The sequence below is a fragment of the Hydra vulgaris genome, chromosome 13 (genome assembly GCF_038396675.1).
Source record: "Hydra vulgaris chromosome 13, alternate assembly HydraT2T_AEP".
In the NCBI taxonomy this organism is placed as follows: Eukaryota; Metazoa; Cnidaria; class Hydrozoa; order Anthoathecata; family Hydridae; genus Hydra; species Hydra vulgaris.
In genome coordinates, this window is record NC_088932.1 from 17,837,501 (window position 1) to 17,859,029 (window position 21,529).

Here is a 21,529-nt window from a genome sequence, read left to right on the forward strand (position 1 = left end):
ATTTATTATACCTGATGACGCTGATCACGATAGATCAGCGAAATATCGAAATAATTATATATTATTAAAAATATATATACATATTTTAAAAAAAGTTTATACGCAGCCGTATTTATTGAATTCTAAACATCAAAGTGAAAGCTAACTTAGTCATTAATGACTAAGTTAGCTTTCACTTTGGTAACTGATTTCACTTTGAATCAAAAAACTCATTATTTAGTTTTACTTGCTCTAAAGTCAATGTATTTTTTTTTATTTTATAAACTTCTCTCTGTGCTAGCATATCCATTATGACTAGGTAAACACCTCTTAATAAATTTACTGAGATTTGCAAACTATTTTAGCTTTCTCGCCAAACTTCATTAAAGTAATTTTTGATGACATTGTTAAGTTACAAACTTATGTCAGATAGTTGAATCAGATAAATCTATTTTTAAAAGTCCTTTGGCGAGTTTTCCATTAACAACAAATGGTTTTAAAAAACACTTCATCATAGATATTAAAAGATCTTTCATTTTATAAAATTAAATATGAACAAGTTGTCATTCATCTTGGAATATGGTCAAGTATTTTTCAAACAAGAAACCAATAAGGAATTTAATGAATACAAGTAACTCTTATAATAATTAATTCTGATAAAATTAATTCTAATAAAAAAAAAAAAATTAAAAAAATCTAAACTTATTTAATTACATATTCATTTTCCTTAAGAATCGTCTGAATCTTCCAAAACAATTATGTTCGTCAGAGTCTTTTTATATTCCTTCTGTTTTAGAATATACCCAAAAAATATTTCTTGGTGTCACCCATCTTGAAAAAACTTTATAAATGCAGCAGAAAAAGTAAGCCATCTTTTGTATCTTCAGTGTAAAAGTAAGCCATCTAGTATTCTCAGAAAGAATGTATAAAACATTCTTTCTTTATTTTAAAAAAGCAATCTGCTTTTTTATTTTTTTCAATAAAAAAGCAATCAACCAATTTTTTGAAATCCTTAACTTTTCAGGGTACATTCTACAACAGTAAAAACAATATTTTTCAAGTTTGAGCATAAAGAACTAACAAACTTTTATTAGCTGATACTAATATCTATAGGTAATATTTACATGGCTGAAAAATTATTTTTAATATTAAAGGGATGTGAGTCTCAAAAAGTACTCCGGATTTAAAAGTCACAAAAAGTTTACTTCTTCCTAATATTTGGTATCGAGGAACTCTAAAAATATAAAAAAGTTAACTACCAATGTACTAATGGGAAAATTAAAACTTTTAGGTTAGAGGAACTATTAATTTTTGAACCTGGAGTCCTTAGGTATAATGACGGCAAGGACTCTGCGAATCCAAGCTTAAAAATAATAAGTTTCCAAGTCATTAAATCTCATGAATTTTTTTCTTTTGGCAGATCATAAGTCAACCAACATGTTTAGAAATTCTAGACATCAGAGACCAGGAAAAAATAGATATAAAGTCGGAGTCCTTTTGGGACCCCGCATCCCTGCAAGCATGTAAATCAAATGCGAACTGCTCAAATATGAACTGCTCAAATCCTCACCTAAAATTATAATAGCTTTTTGAAATGTATTATGTTTTTGTGTAAGGTGAAACTTACAAATAGTAAGAAGCCATTTAATCGATTGCTGTGAAGATCAATTTAACAACTTACAAAAGCAGAGTTAAATTACAATCAATAGCTGAAATATTAAAAAAAGACAATCGCATGGTAAATCAAATCTTTCTTTTTGACATAAAGCTGCAAGCATTATTTTGACATCTCCTGCTGATAAAGAACAGCGATCTTAAATATTTTGCAATGACTTAATTCTCTTCAGTTTATCAATTAATAAAAAATATTGCAACTAAACTTTTAAAAAAAAGATTGCAAGAGAGTAGTGATTGTCAAAATTAAATTATCAAAAACAACTCAAGTTGCAATTAATAAACTTGAAGTGAAATAAACCTTAATTCAATCCAAATATTAAAAAAATTCAATAAAAAAATGACAAAAAATTGAAAAAAAATAAATTAATAAAATAAACCCATTATAAAAATGAATTATTACATAATAACATTTCTGCATTGTTTTGAGTAAATCATTTAATTAAACTAGTTTTGCAGTAATTTGAGGTTAAAAAAGTTGTGAAGTAGTTCAAAAAAGTTAATGTCAATAAATATAAAAAGCAAATAAAAAAAACTTTATGACATCAACAATTTTGTTACGCAAATACCTTAAGCATTTTTATTCATAATTGATTATTTATATTCATATCATATATCAGTCTTCTTTATTTTAAATTTAATGCCAGCGCTGGCAAGATTGTCATTTTAAGTTAGCCTGCGCGATTTAAAAAATTCATTTTTTTCCTGCTATTTAAATCAAAATCAAAATAGCAAAAAGAATGCTTTAAATGAATACTAGATAAAATAATTTGAAAAAAAAAAACTGGTAAAAAAAGCCATTTTACATAAAAGTTGCACAAATGAACAAAAAAGTTTTGTTTCAATTTAAAACAAAACGCTTTTATTTTTTTGGCAAGCGCGAAAAAACTTTAGCGCAAAAGCATTGGCTAAACGGGGAAGACTGTTCTATTAAAGTTGGTGAATTAAAATTATTACGTATACGTGGTAAAAATCACATAGATAAATGTGATGAAAGTCACACATTCATATATGGTTTTTAATGACTATTGTAGTTTTATAATTGTCATGGGAATTATAACTTTGTATTTATATACAATTTTATGTAATATAACAGAAGGTTAAAAAACGCTCAGATAGTTGTTTTTAATATATATATAAACGAATGCAAGAGTGCAACAAGCTATTTCGGCCATTATGCCAACAGTATTTGATGGCAACCATCAACGGTTTATCTGTCAACTGCGAACATATATTGCAGCAATGGACATTGACGAAGCAAAAAAAAAAAAGATAACATTAACATGTTTTAATTGTGGGAAATTTGGACATTATGCACGGGACTGCAAGGCAAAATGCAAGAACTGTTCACACAATCATCGAGCCAAAGACTGCATCAAACGATTGCAAGGTCTAAAAGGAAAAGGAAGAATTTGGAAATAATGGCATCCGGTATTCTCCCGGAAACAGCGTTGCCATCATTAAAAGTTAAAATAAACGAAGAGAAATAAATAAACAAAGACAACAAAATAAACGAAGAGAACGAAATAAACGAAGAGAACGAAGTAAACAAAGAGAACGAAATAAACGAAGAGAACGAAGTAAACGAAGAGAACAAAGTAAACGAAGAGAACAAAGTAAACGAAGAGAACGAAGTAAACGAAGAGAACGAAGTAAACGAAGAGAACGAAGTAAACGAAGAGAACGAAGTAAACGAAGAGAACGAAATTAACGAAGAGAACGAAATAAATGAAGAGAACGAAATAAACGAAGAGAACGAAATAAACGAAGAGAACAAAATAAACGAAGAGAACAAAGTAAACGAAGAGAAAAAAATAAACAAAGACAATGAAATAAACGAAGACAACGAAATAAACGAAGACAATGAACGAAAGATAACGCGTCGGATGAATAATATAAGAGCCCCACAACAGTTAGACTTATGAGTTAATTCACCAAGAGGGATTGTTTTATTAAAGTTGGTGAATTAAAATTACTACGTATACGTGGTAAAAGTCATGTAGATAAACGTAATGAAAGTCACCCATTCATTTATGGCTTTTAATGACTATCGTAGTTTTGTAATTATCATGGGAATTATAACTTTGTATTTATATACAATTTTATGTAATAGAACAGAAGGTTGAAAATGCTCAGATAGTTGCTTTTAATATATATATAAACGAATGCAAGAATGCAACAAAGACTGATATATATATATATGTATATATATATATATATATATATATATATATATATATATATATATATGTATATATATATGTGTGTGTATATATATATATATATATATATATATATATATATATATGTATATGTAAATATATAAATATATATAAATAAATAAATATATACAAATAAATATATATATATATATATATATATATATATATATATATATATATATATATATATATATATATATATATATACATATATATATATATATATATATATATATATATATATATATATATATATATATATATATATATATATATATATAAATATATGCTAACTATATGGACTTAGATCTCAATATCAAAAATGAGGAGAAAAAATTTTACTTTAGAAATTATTATTAAAATATGCATGTAAAATAATTAATATTTTTAACAAAATAAAGTTAAAACATGTATAAACCTTGTTTTTTATTTTTCTTCTCACTTTTTTCAAAATTTTCTCTTCGTCTTTTGTAAGCCCAAAGTTTTCTGGTAATACAACATTTTCAAGTTCAAGTAAGCGTTTTTCCTCGTCAGTTAATTTTAAAATTGATCCCTGTAAATTAAACATTACATTTAAATATTAACTTAAAATTATTTGTGTAATTATGTAAGCATAATTTATTATTAAAAAATCTGAATTCAAATTTTTCACAACTTCATTTGTACCTGCCAAAACTAAATTTTATAAACAGAAATAGAAAATAATATAATACTTAAAATAATAAATACATATTTATATATTTTATATCTATTTTATATTTATTTTAATTTATATATTTTATATTTATATTATTATAATATTTATATTATTATAAATATATATTTTAAAATTATAATTACTATTTAATATGAAAACTTGAAAAATTTATTTTAAACCTGCTTTTCTGAATTTGTTCCAATTGCATCTCTAGCTACATCATTAACATAATTATGATCCTCAATATTGCTACGTTGTTTCACATTTTTGATTTTACTTACTGAAGTCAAGATTTCATCTCGTTTATCGTTCAAAGTACTGTTTTTTGACAAACCAATGAGGTTCTGCAGAGAGGATTTTTGAGAAAAAACTGTTGGTGTTGATATGTTAACTTGCTGTATTGCAATATCACTATGGTGTGATGCAGATGGTGTTGAAGTTGCAACTTGATTTTTTTGAATAAAAAATACATTTTTCCCAACTTTAATGTTAGAGTTTTGAAGAAAATTTTGAAGTAAAGGGAGCAACTGAACAGACTTTTCAACTTCATCAGACTCATTTGAAATTGATAAATTAAAATCATTTGAAGTTGGTGAAATCTTTTCATGAGATTCGGTGTTTGAAACTTCTTGATTTTTATGTAATAAAAATTTTTTTTTTTAATAACTATTATTTTAAAGAAATTACTTTCACAAATATTTTCTTATGGTTGCCCCTTTTTAAATCTCAAAAACATAGCTGATAAAAGTATGTACCCAATAATACCATGAATATAAACTAGAAAGGTAACTTGCATCGAAAAAAATTATTTTTAAAATCTTATAAGAACAAAAATGATAACAAAAATACAACAAAAATACTAGAATGAAAATCAGTGTAACGTTATTATTTTCTTTATGTCATTATTATTACTTTACTATGCCTTTCAAATTTTACTTAACAGATCTAATCTTAACGGCTATTTAAAATTTAAGATGTTTGCTTTAATTTAAAAACTATTAAAAAAAAAAAGGTAATCTTTCTTTTTTTTGTCAAAAGACAAAACTATTAAAACCAATTATTTAAAAAGCATCAACTCAGTTATTTAAAAAGTGGCAACCATGATCTATAAAAATAGCGACCACATTCTATAAAAAGGGCACCCATGTTCTATAAAAAGTGTTTATTATTTTAATATCCAGCTTAAGAAAAATGTTAAAAAAAAATAAAAAAACAACCGCCTCACCATAGTTCTGATCTGTTTCAATATTATTTAGTATCTCTTTTGTGCACATAGTCAATAAACAACTTTCATCATCTAAACTATTTATCACATTTTCCAATACAATATCGTTTTCATGTATTAAAGCATTTTGTAAATTATTTAAATGATTGTCTATTTCAGTGCTCAAGATTTCATCAGGTAAATCATCAAGTATTGATCCCCATATTGATCTTTCAATATTTGATTCCCAATTACTGATTGGGTCCTAATAAAAAAATAATTAAATAATCAAAAAGTTAAACATGGTAAAAATGTTAACCTTAGAATGCATTACAAATGAATTTAATTATAAGCTTAACTCTATGTTATAATTATGCTATTAAATATAGTTTATAATATAAATAATTATTCAATATTAAAAATGTATCCAAAGCACACAATTAATTATTTCATACAAAATAATATAAAATTATCATATATTATTAATAACAATATTACTAATTTTATAAAGTTGACTCTCAATATCTGAAATATTTAATAGATTAAACTTTTGCATAGCTGCTTTTAAAAACATTAATAACAAAGCAGAATCTTAAAAAAAAAATAAGTTTATTACCTGTGATTCCATGCCTGCATGGTTTGGAACGATTTATGTGATGTTATTTTCTTATTTAAATATGACATGGAAAAGTTAAAGTAAATTTTTAAAACTGGTTTTTTAAAAATATATTTTCTATATATATTTCTAATAATTTTATTGGGATCATATATTATATGATCCCAATAAAATCTCAGAATCATTTAATTCTTTCTTTGTTTCAGTTCCAGAAATATTACACTCATCCATACTGACTTATAACTTAAAAGTCCTATTGTTAAAATAATATACAGAAAACCATCAGACAAAAGCTCAATATTTTCTATTATTCTTTTTCTTAATATTAGCAAGGCTTCCAGACCTAACAGCATTCTAATCTCTATTCTTAAACTTCTTGCTGATATTTCTCCTATACTTTCTGATATTTTAAAACTGCTTCCATAAAATCCATAAAAAAGACTCAAAACTTGACTGCAATAACTAAAGACCAATTTCTTTGAAAATATATAAAGTAATTTTGGGGTTTATTTTGATGAAAACCTATCTTAATAACTTGAATCATCTCAATAAAAAACTTACTTGAGCTAACAACTTGCTTTCATTAATTCAATATTATGTTCTAAACTCTTAGATATATTTTCTTCTTATCTCATCTTGTTGTATTGTTTAGGGTAAAAAAAAAGTAACTTGTTATCAAATCATATTATTACTTAAAATGTGCATCTATCAAAATAATTTTTCACCAACATAATCTTATTTACATAACTTTCTGAACTAAAAATCCTAAAACAAGATCATGGATCTTGTAAACTTTTATAATTGTCTCTGTATTTGATTTTTTTTTTCAAAACAAACTACAACCCTTTTTAATTTTTCATTGAAACAAATAAAAATATAAACATTAAACTAGAATTTTAATTTGACCTTAAATATCAAACTGTCAATAAATATTTCAATTTGTTCGACAGCTTGTCAGAGCTTAAAAGATATTAACTATAATAAAAGCAAAACAATTGTAGTTGCTAACTTTTAAATCAAAGCTTAAATAATTATTTCTTTTTTATAACTTTTTAAAAAGCTTTTTAGCTAAAGACTTGAGACTTTTGTACCTTATTAAAAAGCAAAAAAAAATTTAAGACATTATTAATAGCATAAATCTTCACAAATCCTAATGATAAAATATAAATGAGATGTAGCTTGCTACATTTACACTTTGCAATCATTTTTATATAACACTATTATAACAGCTTTTATCAAACTTTTTACATAGAATGTTCAAGAAAGATCTTATATGAAAGTATTCTTTAAATTATCATTTAATGTGGAGTTTTTCACTCGGAGAGCTCAAAAGCATAGAACAATAATAACATACAAGCATTATCAGACACTACATTATTAAAACATTTATCAAAGCAACAATTATATAGATGAATTAATTAAAAAAGGTGTTGAATAAAATAAAAAAATTTCTAGTTAGTAATAATGATTTTTTTAAAAGTTATTAGCAATGAGCTATAAAGACTAGACTTTCTGCCTATACTTGGTAATGATGTTACATTGATTTTATATTCTTGTAGACCTTTTCAAGACTATAATATATTTAATACAATCATATATAATATGCATATTATAAACATAACAACAACAACAACACAACAACAAGCTATTTATTTTCTGTAAATTATTTTTACAATATTATTAATAATAAAAACAGCTAGCATTCCAGACCCATAAAATATGGGTCTATTATATGGTAAGTCTATTATACAACAACCATTTCTATAATTATACTTTACTTATTTATTTGAACATTTTTGTAGTCATTGTGCAAACCGCTATTTAGTGGTAGAACAAAAATCTGTCAAATCTTTGTTTTGAATTAATAGTTAATGTTCAATGCTTTATAACTTCTTATTGTAAAATTGTAAAACTTCTATAAAAAAAAACAACACAGGATTTGACAGGATTCGAACCCTCATGTTGTACTTTGGCCACTAAGACACACTAAACTGCCAATTTTTAACACTGTTTATAAAACAAGATGGAATGCAATAAACAACTTTATAATTTGATATCAATATTTATTAGATAATAATAACAATAATTATAGTAATAACAACAATAATATACAATAATTATATAAGTTACCAAAATTAATACAAATTATAATAATAGTATTAATAAGTATGTTTACAATAATTATAATGAAAAAACAATAATAATAAATATTATAATGATAATAATAAGCATACAATTATTTATAATAATAAGTTAATGATTAATTAGGATGGTGTCATGCATACAGAAATCTGATCAAAGGAGTGACACCAATTTTTATATATAAGTAGTAATAAGCAAAGACAATCATTAAAACACATGGTTCATAAACACATAGTTTAAAGCACATAGAGCATAGATTAAAAATAAACATGTAGAAATTATAATTTGCAGGTTTAAATAATAAAAAAGAAAAAACTTAAAAAGCAAAAAGTACTTATGATAATTATAGTAATAACAAAAATAAAATTAAAAGAATATTTTAATAGTAACGATAATAATGTCTAAAAGTTAGAATAAAATGTTTTTTAAAAACAAGAGAACCAAGAACAGAACCTTCAGGTCTGTGTATCTCAATCAGAGTAGATGCAAGTAGGGCACAGAAGAGAAAGGATAATTCTAAAAGGTGCTTTATTGCAGTGTTAGAAGTCTTTTAGGAGCAAAAGTAAATGAGTATCTGAAATTCTCACCAATTATGACTAGAAAGAACTTGTTCGCTGTCTTTTAGGGAAGAGAGCAAGCAAGATTTATAGCAAATTTTCCCCATGATTCTATTTAAGAAAAATTTTATTTTGAGCTTACAGCATACCTGGCAATCAGAAATTATTTCTTTAATTTTACCAATAGTGTAGGGTAAAATTTATGTTTTAAAGTAGTGGACAACTACGGTAGATATTACATAAAACTATTTTATTACATTTTTATTAAAATAATATACTCTGTTATAAATCTGTAAATAACTAGTAATTATAAAAAATATTCTCAAAGCAAAAAACCATTATGCTAAACATTTTTATTTATGTTACATTAATAACAATTTTGTAATAAAACCAAGTTAAATCTTACAGGGGAATTAGATAAACGTGTAGATGCACTTGATCCAGGACTTCCTTGACCAGAATCTGAAAAATCATCTTCTGAGTGTACATGAATTAGAGGAAATACACTTTGTCCGATTGAAAAAGATTTCATATCTGGTTTTTCACTTAAGTAGTCCTCCAAAAGATTATCAAAATAATCAAAGGATGCATCTGATAACATGTTTTAAAGCTTGAAATTTACCTTATGAAAAAGTTTTTGTAATATATTATAATTTACTCGTTTTAGATATATCTTTATCACACATAAACGATATAAATGTTTGAAATTTTTGTTTATAAATAATGGCCATTTCCTTTCAATACAAAAACTATTTAATCAAATTTAAAACTTCCTAGGTTACGCAACCGCGACAAATCTAAAAGCCACATCGCTTTTAGCATTACGTAAAGGTTAAAATCACTTTTATCATTTTGAAAACTTTTATAACGAAAACAAGTTTAAAAACCAATTTGCCTGGGACTCGCTCGTTAGTAAATTGGCTGTCTTACTAATTGATTTAAGAATAAGAAACCGGCGGCTGACAGGTATATTTTCTAAATACGAACTTCATGATCCAAGTCCTAATGTCGTTAAAAAAAAGAAAGTGTAGCAAATACTAAAAGATGTACCCTTTTGCAAGATCTAAATGAGAATATGAAAGTTGTGTTTAAATAAATGTTTACATTATAGATAAAAAGAACAAAGTTTAATTTCTGATTTTGTAGCCTTATTTTACTTTGTAATTTTAGTCTTAGCTAGATCCTCCTCTGGCTAAGCTGAGTCAACTAAGTTGGTTATCAATAAATAATAAACAATTATCAATAAAAAAAACAGTCATGAAAAAACATTTTACAATGTGGCGGACACTGGAAAAATTCCATCAGGTATTCAAATAATTACAAAATATTTATTTTCAAAAAAACATCAAAATTAAATTTAAATGATGTCTTTAAAAAACCACTGCAATTTTCAAATAAACACCAACTTGGACGTCTTCCATATCTAAAATCGTTGCGTAATGCGTGGTTGTATGTTGTACAGAACGTGCACAATCATTTCCCATTTTTGTATTTTTTGCCGCATTAACAATTCTTTCTAAATATTTTATTCGTTGTAGTAGGGTTAGGACTATTGTAATTGTAATGAAAACAATAACAGTAACAATAATTATTGTTATTGTATTAGCTTAATTTAGAAACAATAACAATACTTGTGATTTACAACTATTGTAATTCTGTAATACAATAACAATAAATATTGTATTGCAATTCATCTTTATAAAACAATAACAATATCTGAAAAAAAAAAAGTATTGTAATGACCAATTACAATAACAATAAATATTGTATTGTAATTCGTCTTTGTAATACAATAACAATATATTGTGATTGTGATAAAAAAAATTATTTTAGTGTCAAAATATAATAAATGTTTTAATAGTCCAGTTGCCGACTATATACCCTTGTACCCTTGAATAGGGTACAACTAGTATTTAATGATTGATTCTATTTTACTGAAACATAATGGAAGGGGGAAAGGGTGCCAGAATGGTAAATTGGGCAACCTTAAATATTGTAAATCAAAGTTAACGGGATCAAAAAAAAGGAAACCACCATTTTTCTGCAAATGAAAGGGACTCGGCAGACCTAAGACAGCGATTCAACATAAAATACATCCTGAGAAAGGTAAAATAAATAATAAAAATGAAGTGAATAGTTTTCTTTAAGTTTAAAAATTACAAAATATTTTACAGTAATAAACTACAGAATGCTCATCAAATTAATAACAAGATACGTGATGCGAAATCTAAATATGTAAAAAAAATAAAATTTGCAATATATTGCAAATCCGTAAATAAAAAATAGCAAAAATAATAGAAAGTTCGTCAGATATGAATATAAATACGTTAAAATACGTTAGCTTTTCTACTTTAATGTTAAGTAATACACTACAATAGTCATTGTAATTGTTTTCATCAAAACAATACAATAGTTATTGTAATTTTATTTCATTAAAACAATACAATACAATAGTTCTCGAATTTTATTGTATTGTTAGAAAAAAAAACAATACAATACATATTGTAATTGTTTTTCATCACAGCAATACAATACCAAAATTAATTTTTTTTATTGTTTCTGTAATATTACAATACAATATTATTGTATTGTAATGTGTAATTGTATTTAATTTTTACAATTACAATTACAATAGTCCTAACCCTACGTTGTACCACAATCCAAGCACCAAACACAGGTGAAATGTTTGTTTTTATTATTGTTTTTTACTTGTGCACATTATTTTAAATGAAAACAATTTACTTTTGAGGTAATCGAGACGGTTGTTTTTGTGTTGACGCTTATCTTGAATTGTCTTAATATCTTTGTTTGATGTCAATTGAAAATTACTTCCGTGTTCCGATGCCAATTGAAAATTACAATCCGTGTTAACGTTTCTTCGATTTGATTTTTGGCCGATATTTTTGGCTTAAACTTACCTTTTTCAATGAAATACGAATTTATGCTGCGAGCCCAATTGTTTGGTGTCTTATATTTGATACCTAAAGTTTGCGCGAGAGTTAGGACGTCCCTCACATTTTCATTGTGTTCATAATAATTCTGTTCCTTGCATTCTTATTTTGACTGATAATTGAATAGCAAAGTATTGACAAATTAGTTTGGTTGACATCAAATATTTAGTTATGGTGTCTACACTTCTTGAAAAGATTTTACATGTTTTAATAGCTAACACAACGATGCTTTACAAAGCACAACACCGCTTTGTATGAACTTGCATTTTTAAGGTCTTCACTTTTTAAAGATGTAATTCATACCATGGAAGTTATTAAGAAATCGCAATATGTATTTGAGTAACACAGCATGTAATTTAGGCATCGTAATATGTAATTAAGAAACAAAACACGTAATTAAGAAATTTTTTATAATGTAATTGAGAAACACAATATGTAAATAAGAAGTCGCAATATGTAATTAAGAATACATAAATTCAGAAATAGTAATACGTAAATGAGAATACATAATTTATAATTGTAAATTCACAAATATAAGCTTATAGATCATTATAAAAGGTCTTCTGGAACATGACTTTGAATAAGTTAATAAATCAAATTAGGCATTTGTATGCACCAGCAATAAAAATGGATCCGTTATTATTAAGGAATGAGTGTAAGCAAATTTGGTGAAATAAATGCTGACACGAATTCAATTTAATAACAGACTTTCGGGTCATAGTGTATTGACAAATACAGAACAATTTTTTAATTCCATGCAATTAAAATCTTTTAATTCCATGTAATCAAAAGATCGTTGTGTATTTCCCAAAACACAATGACCCAAAAGTTTGTTTTTTAATTGAATTCGTGTCAGCATTTATTAAGATTGTTTAAAAGGTTTGAAACCAAAAAAATTGGCTGAGGATCAAATCGAAGAATCGCTAACATGGACTGAAAGTAACTGTCATTTGGCATTAGTGGCAATCAAAACAAAAATATTAAGACATTTTAATATTAAGGTCAGCACAACAACAATCGGCAATTACCTCAAAGACAGATTGTTTTCATTAAAAAAAGTGCACAAGGAGTCTTCCACAATGAACAGTAATAAAAACAAATAAAAAAAGCGGAGTATGTTAGGAACATCAATGAACATATCACAAATGGTTGTCTGGTTGGATGAAACAAATTTTAACCTTTTTTGTAGAAAAGCGCAAGGACCTGCCAAACAGGATGCAAACATACATTTGATTGCAGCTCGTTCTTATAATGAGTGGATATTGGCTATGTTTTACCAATCATTTAGAGGATTTGGTCGTCATCGAATACAACGCTCCGTGTCACGCTCGTTTGGAAAAGGAGTTTGAAAATTCACCAGTTCAGTTTTTACTTTTAGGACCCTACAGTTCAATTTTTATTATTTTTATTTTTTTATTTAGGTTTCCCAAGAAATCCTTTCCACCTTATCACAGAGCATTTGATTGAAAGTTCACGTCTCCTTCCTAACCGATGTCGCAAAACTTGCCTAAAGGTGGGCTTTGAATCCTTTGTTTCTGAGGCAGGGGGATACCACTGCGCTACGGCTGCTCGAAATGTTAATGTTAATCCCGGTGGAAAAAATCTGGTCCAAAACTAAAAGTAACGTTAAAAATGCGATGCGCATTTCACCTGTATTCGATGCTGCGATTGTAGTTCAACGAATGCAGGATTTGGAAATAATTATTACTGCGGCAGCTTTTGCACGTGCTGTGCAACATACTATCACGTATTACACAACGATTTTAAATATGAAAGACGTCCAAGTTGATTTTTTATGATAATTGTTAAAATTCAATTTAAATCTTAATACTATTTTTTATAAATAAATTATTTATGTTTTATTTATTATTCATTTGAATTCTGAATTGAATTTTTCACAAACAAACAAAAAAGTTCTAATTGACACCCGATAGGATTTTTCCAGTTACCGCCAAAATCACAAACACCTTTTTCATAACTTCTTTATTTTAGTGATAGTATATTGTTATTTATTAAAAACCAATCCCTGTATTTTTTCTTTGTTTGTGAAAAATTTTAAGTTGAATTTAAACAATTATCATCAATTTTTTTTTGCCACAGTAACAATTCTTTCCAAATCCTGCATTATATATTTTACAAAAGAACCAACAGACTTTAAGAATGCAAATGAAAATAAATATGTTCAAATACTAATTGGCAAAAAATTTTGAATTTGACAATTATAATTTCGATTGCAAGGAGACAAAAAAAAAAAAAAATTAAAAGAAGTTAAAATATTAAGATATCCAAATTTAAAAACATTCAACCAGACACAACATTTTTTAGGGTTTAGCTATTTTTGTTTCAGGCTTAAAAATTTCGATCACGGGATAAAGTGATCGATACCGATATTCAAAAGCTGCAAGATCCCGAGATTCTAAACTCTAATCCCATCATCATACAGAAGATCGACATTAGCCAGATATAATTACTTTACTATTAGTCGGTCCACATTTGAACTATTACCTTGAGAAGTCTTGAGAACCTTGAGAAGTCGTTAAGACAAAAATATAAAACGGAACAAACACTCGTAATACTTTTCAGTTACAAAGTAAGTTGAAGTAATTATAAAAAGAAAACAATTCTGATTTTATTTTGATGATATAATTTATAAGTTTATTTACTTTTTGATGATATAATTTATAAGTTTATTTACTTTTTGATGATATAATTTATAAGTTTATTTACTTTTTGATGATATAAGCCATAAGTTTATTTACTTTTTGATGATATAAGCCATAAGTTTATTTACTTTTTGATGATATAATTTATAAGTTTATTTACTTTTTGATGATATAATTTATAAGTTCATTTACTTTTTGATGATATAAGCCATAAGTTTATTTACTTTTTGATGATATAAGCCATAAGTTCATTTACTTTTTAAAAAGGTTAAATTCAATAATAAATTGTAATTGCAACAATTAAAGTACACTCCAAAGTTTTAAACTTTTGGTTTAATAGACCAAAATTTGTGTTAAAATATTTTTTGCATCAAGTCATTTTGTATAATCACATCTTGATGGTACGTAAAAAAAAAAAAACTCAACTATTTTTAAGTAAGGCTTATTATTCAAAAATGGGAATAACAGTATTTATAAAATTTACATTTGCATTTAAAACTTTAATGATTTATAAAACAAACTCTCGTTTTAAGAAAAGAGTTGTGAAGTTGATGGTATTAAGGTGGACAGATGAATATGGCAACATTTTAGGTATAATGTCATAAAAGTATTATGAAACATGAAGTAGTATGTTGTGTCTGTGGGTAAATAGATAAATAGAGTGTTGTATAGGTTAGCGATGGTATGCGGTAATGAGAAAATAGGTGTACGAAGAGTGTGTGTGGTTGTGCGTAAGTTTGGCGATGTGTATGTGGGCAAGTAGGAGTGGCCGTATGTGTATTTGGTTGGATAGGTAACATTGTGTTATTAATTTGTTTTTAAATCATTAAAATTTTGTACAAAAATGTGTGAATCAAAAGGTTTTCCGTCTAATTACAAAGATCCGACTGCACCAGTTTAAAGCTTGCATCTCTTCGGTAGAGTTCAACAAAAGGTTCTTCTTTATGCAATTTTATTGTATAGTCTTGATGTCTGAGAAAATAGCCGGGGTAATTTGTGGATTCAATCGAAACAAAGCCGGGATAATAGTAATTATCACGAATAATAAAAGATGCATCGTTTTTGAACAGCTCAGAATCGAGATCAAGAACGTCAAGCTTGAGAATAAAATTTCGGTGACGTAAGTATTTTGTGCTTTCTTTTATTGCCTGAAGGGAAACAGAATCGCCTCGTCCATTAAGTGCTAAAAAAAGTTATCATTATGATTATTCGTTAAAAAATAGCATAAAAATAAAGATTTAAAACAATATATATTAATAGCAATTTAAACAACTTTTTCAGATAATTATTTAGTAATACCTTTAACAACACGAAACTCATCCAAACTATTTGCAAGAATAGCTGCAGTATCATCATCTTTAATGCCAATTCGATATTTTGGGTAGTTGTTGGATTGAAATATGTATTCGTCACCAATACGTACTATTGAAAAATAAATAAATTAAATACTCTCCAAAAAAAGTGATCAGAAAGGTTTTATAGTTAAAAAAATATTGTAACAATGATCAGATTTTTGCTACTAAAGACGGTTATTTAAATCAAAGATTAAACGGATTTTAAATGTGAAATACCCTTGAAAAATAATCACAGAAAGTACATACTATGTCTGCATGTATTCACATTTAAAAAAAAAAAAAAATGCACTTAAATACATTTTTAATTGTATTTAAATTCTGAAATGCAATAAAATTTTGAAAATAATTTTTTTACAATCTTCAAGCAGTTAAAAATAGAGCACTGTCTATTTTGCTTTTAATATTTTCATTTTTTTGATGATAATTCCATAACTTGTAATATTCAATCAATTACATGCAATATTCAGTGCATTCATTTCATTTCATGTCTCTTAATGTGAATGTTTTTCAAAAAAAAAAAACTTAAGTTTTAAGATCTCATTTAAATTTGAAAATCACAACTTCTTCAAAAAATAAAAGTTCAAATTGTCAAATTGAATATCTTAAGATGATCATAATTCACTTAAATTTTACCTTAAATATTTTAATTTTATGATGGTTTAAAACGTATTTCATTTTTCTTATAAAATACATTTTGAAGCACATTAAGAATAAAATCTACTTACAAACTCCTAACTGTGTAAGCTTAAAACTTGCATCTCTTCTGTAGAGTTCAACATTTGGTTCTTCTTTATGCAATTTTACAGTAAAATCTTGATGTCTGAGAAAGTAGCCTGGGTAATTAGTAGATTCAAATGAAACATAGCCTGGATAATATTTATTTTCACGAATAACAAAAGAAGCATCGTTCTTGAATAGTTCAGAGCTTAGATCTACTGGATGTAGCTTGAGAATAAAATTCTGATGTCGAAGATATTTGTTTCTTTCTTTTGAAGACTGAAGCGAAATAGAATCTAATCGTCCATTAAGAGCTAAAATCAATTTAAAAAAAGTTTTTATTTTATTTTATTAAAAGTTACTTACTTCTATAATCTTTACTAAATATTTATATATATTATAAATACTTAAAATTTAAATTTTTAAATTAATTACCTAATAATTACTTAATTGGCTTGATTTAAAATAAAAAAATAATCAAATTTAACTTTCAAACAAAAATCTATTGATTAATTTTTATATACCTTTAACAATGCGAAATTCTTCAACACCATATAAAATAATAGCTGCTGTTTCATCATTTCTCACACCAATTCTATGTTGTGGATAGTTGTTTGATTCTAAGGAGTAGACTCCTCCTAATTGTTGAGGATAGCTGCTTGATTCAAAAGAATCAATAGAAATTTGTGCTGTAAAAAAGAAAAAAGGATGAAAACATAAATGAAATATTTAAATGTTATTAAACTATATATAAATAGTAATTATATATATTTAGAAAAATTTATTTAAAAAAATTAAAAATATAGGGTGAGTAACTTCGATCAACATTCAATAAGTACAATTTATTATTGATGGAAAACATTTTTCATAGGATCTTATTTCAATAGATCAAGAATTTTGTTTTCTTTAATATGAAATAAAAAAGAGAAAATTTATGTAATATTAATTTCTTAAAATTAACTTAACAAGAAGCTATATTTGAACAAATTTATACTTTTTTGAACAAAAGTTGCTCACCATTATAATTAATGAGAAAACAATAAAAAAAGAGAAGAAAACCAATTTACTAATGAAGGCTAATAAAAAGAAAGATAGATCTTTTTTTTTTTGTTATTTCACCTCCTCAAGAATAAGAAGGCCACTACAGACAAGGAAGCTACTTAATTGTGGTTATAACCCTCTCTCAACTCTATAACTCCGAAACACGAACATTGACGAACAAGGCTGCTGCGTGCAGAAACAAGTTGAGCGCGGTACTACCAGAGAAATGGTGGGGATTGAATTTGGAACCTCTCGCCTATAAAGGGAGCGCTCTACCACTACACCACTACCGCATGATAATGTTTTGAAGTACATAATTGATTACAAAACCACAATCAAGACCATAAAGTAAAAGAATGTGTTCTCTGCCAATCACTTTAAGCTGGTAGAATAAATAGCAATTCCAACAGCTCAATAAATTGCAAGTTTTCCATCATAGCACTCTCTAATTTACTTTAATTAATTTAATAATTTTACTAATATAGATCGAGAGTCACACCGTTTATATATCTTTGATACATCATACACCATTGATACATTATACACCATTGTTGCACCATTGCACCATGAATGGTGTAATGATGTATTAATCAAATTATCTTTTTGATTTTTGAACAACAAAGAACGGTAAGTAAAAGCCTGATGCAGTGAAGCAGTTGTTTACATTATAATAAAATTTTTCATTATTATTAAGTAAATGAGCATGCATTGTAGCTATTCAGCATAAAAGTTTTTTATTGGTTACCACAAAAACCACATTAATCCCAGTTCTAAATACGAACAAATATTAATTGATTGATTTTAACTCTATTATATTGATTCTTCTAACTAATAAGACAATTGTAAATGAAATTTTAAGGCAATATCGAACTAATTGGTGCGATATAATCTGCTTTGCGTAATGTAACATTATATTTTCATCTCTCTTTAAAGACATACTAAAACAATGATTTAGGGTTGCCATTTTTAAATAGGTGCTTTAGTTTAAAGATTTTCAAATATTGCTTAAAAATTGAAACTATAACAGCCTGTGTCAGACCATACTTTAACAGCTGAAACACTAAAGTAAAAATGCCTCTGAAACATTAAATTAAATAAACTTTTACTTCAGTCAGATAGTGTAGATTGTAGTATATTAAAAAAAGGCTAACTTACTTATTTTGTTCCAAATCATTTATTTGTTTAGGGTGTTAAATTTCAAATTTTCGAAAAAAGTTAAAAAAAATAAGACTAATACTACCATACCATAAGAAGATTAATTAAGATAAAATATATAGAAAAAAGCCAAAAAAATAAAATCATAAATTATTACATTATGTATTATTACCCAATGTATTAAAGTAAACATTAAAACTTTAAATCCTAAAACATAAATAAAATACAGCAAAACATACCTGCATACAATATTCATATATATTGACCAAAATAAATAAAAAGTTATTATTTCTAGTTTTTATCTATCAACATCTGCATTTATAACATAAAAAAAAAATTAGAGAACAAAAAAAGTGCTATTAAAAAGTGGATTATTTCAGATATAGTCTACTTACAAAGTTCTAGTTGCAACGGCATAAAACTTGCATCTTTTCTAAAGAGTTCAACTAGAGGTTCTTCTTTATGCAATTTTATAGTATAATCTTGGTGTCTGAGAAAGTAGCCAGGATAATTTGTGGATTCAAACGAAACGAAACCTGGGAAATAATAACCCTTACGAACAATAAAAGAGGCATCATTTTTGAACAACTCAGAACTGAGATCAACAGGGTGTAACTTGAGAATGAAATTCTGGTGGCGCAAGTACTTCTTCTCGTCTTTAATCGATTGAAAGGAAACAGAATCAGCTCGGCCGTTAAGAGCTAATAAAATCAAAACGCATAATCAATATGGATTTAAATTGTATTTAAAAACCAAACAAACAAAAAACGTCTTATAATTTTGTAAAGCTGTTTAATTTGATTTCCTGCTCATTCAATTTCAAAGTTAATTCATAAAAAAAGCACCTTTAACAACGCGAAATCCATCCTGGCTATTTAAAACAATAGCTGCAGTATCGTCGCTTTTAATTCCAAATTGATAATGCGGGTAGTTGATAGATTGAAAAGAAAAATGCTTTACCAAAATAGCATTAAAAATATAGGTAAAATATTTAAATAAAACGAGTGCTATTATGAGACATTTAAAAACTACCGTTTACTAACTAAAGAAAACAATTCTAAATTCAACTTACAAACACCCAACTGAACCAGCTTAAAGCTTGCATCTTTTCTGTACAGTTCCACAGATGGCTCTTCCTTGTGCAATTTCACCGTATAGTCTTGATGTCTGAGAAAATAACCTGGGTAATTTGTAGATTCAAATGAAATGTAGCCGGTGTAATATTTATCGTTACGAATGATAAAAGAAGCATCGTTTTTGAAGAGTTCTGAGTTATCTATTGAGTGTAACTTGAGAATAAAATTTTGATGACGCAGGTACTTGTTGCTTTCTACTACTGACTGAAGAGAAACAGCATCCTCTTTTCCATTCAATGCTAAAAAATATTTGTTTGTTTTTTTACTCAGTTGGACTATAACTTTTCACTTTGTTTTTTACTATCAAAAGAATACTACTTAGAAAAATTTTATAACATTTGAACGCTTGTTTGTGTTCAAATATTTTCTAAAAACACTACCTTTGACAATGGACTCTTCAACACCAAACAAAAGTATAGCTGCAGATGAATCATCTCTAACACCAATTCTATATTGTGGGTAGTTGATTGATTCTAACGAAAAAGCTTGACCAATAAAGCTTAACTTCTTTTCTATTTCGACCGAAGTAACCTCTTCAATTCGTGTTGTTATCGATGCTTTAAGCAAATTTTTAATGCATGTTAAAATATTGCAAGCACAACTACATAAACAGTATGAAGCATATACACAACACATTTTATAGTTTTAATTAAAAAACTTTACAGAAATTGAAAAATAAAAGTGCAGAAACATTTTTGACTCTCTATTAGCAATTACTGTTTTAAGCATCGAGTTCACGAAATAATCAAACTAAAGTGATAGTTTTACTAGCAAACAAACAAACGAACAAAAACGCAGCGTAAAATAAAAAAATCATTCACACCTAGATAGATAAGATTAGGTTGATTTACAGAATATATTAAAAAGGAAAAAAAATAATAATAATAAAACAAACATTAGCGAGTAAAAAGTGAACTATTTCACATATAGTCAACTTACAAAGTTCTAGTTGCAACGGCATAAAACTTGCATCTTTTCTAAAGAGTTCAACTAGAGGTTCTTCTTTATGCAATTTTATAGTATAATCTTGGTGTCTGAGAAAGTAGCCAGGATAATTTGTGGATTCAAACGAAACGAAACCTGGGAAATAATAACCCTTACGAACAATAAAAGAGGCATCATTTTTGAACAACTCAGAACTGAGATCAACAGGGTGTAACTTGAGAATGAAATTCTGGTGGCGCAAGTACTTCTTCTCGTCTTTAATCGATTGAAAGGAAACAGAATCAGCTCGGCCGTTAAGAGCTAATAAAAATAAAATCAAAACGCATAATCAATATGGATTTAAATTGTATTTAAAAACCAAACAAACAAAAAACGTCTTATAATTTTGTAAAGCTGTTTAATTTGATTTCCTGCTCATTCAATTTCAAAGTTAATTCATAAAAAAAGCACCTTTAACAACGCGGATCATCTGCTC

General features: G+C 26.5%; 2 protein-coding genes across 4 annotated transcripts in view; both read right to left on the reverse strand.

Annotated features, from left to right (window-relative positions):
• Positions 1-9,914, reverse strand: part of LOC100213735 (cyclic AMP-responsive element-binding protein 3-like protein 3) — a 23,307-nt gene extending 13,393 nt beyond the window's left edge. Inside the window, exons 1-4 of one of the 3 annotated variants that reach the window (XM_065816470.1) lie at positions 9,498-9,914; positions 5,798-6,041; positions 4,752-5,200; positions 4,294-4,428 (exon numbers count right to left, since the gene is read on the reverse strand). In XM_065816470.1, the coding sequence (XP_065672542.1) occupies positions 4,294-4,428; positions 4,752-5,200; positions 5,798-6,041; positions 9,498-9,692 (1,023 nt within the window). In that variant the 5' untranslated portion in view covers positions 9,693-9,914. The remainder of the gene's footprint in view (positions 1-4,293; positions 4,429-4,751; positions 5,201-5,797; positions 6,042-9,497) is intronic. The other 2 variants (XM_065816471.1, XM_065816472.1) reach the window with 2 other exon arrangements.
• Positions 9,915-15,133: 5,219 nt separating this feature from the next.
• On the reverse strand, positions 15,134-21,523 carry LOC136089701 (uncharacterized). Its single transcript, XM_065815761.1, has 10 exons — positions 21,505-21,523; positions 21,049-21,354; positions 20,490-20,666; positions 20,017-20,348; positions 19,819-19,927; positions 19,369-19,674; positions 17,302-17,466; positions 16,786-17,091; positions 16,005-16,127; positions 15,134-15,888 (listed from the first exon to the last, which is right to left on the reverse strand). Exons 1-10 carry the CDS (start codon positions 21,521-21,523, stop codon positions 15,575-15,577), a joined length of 2,157 nt encoding a protein of 718 aa, XP_065671833.1. The 3' UTR covers positions 15,134-15,574.
• Positions 21,524-21,529: the final 6 nt, after the last annotated feature.

Coding starts and splice junctions, on each gene's coding strand:
- LOC136089701 (XM_065815761.1), bottom strand. Junction 20,349..20,489: donor TGAAGAGTCCATTGTCAAAG/GTAGTGTTTTTA, acceptor AATATTTTTTAG/CATTGAATGGAAAAGAGGAT. Junction 15,889..16,004: donor TGAGTTTCGTGTTGTTAAAG/GTATTACTAAAT, acceptor AACTTTTTTTAG/CACTTAATGGACGAGGCGAT.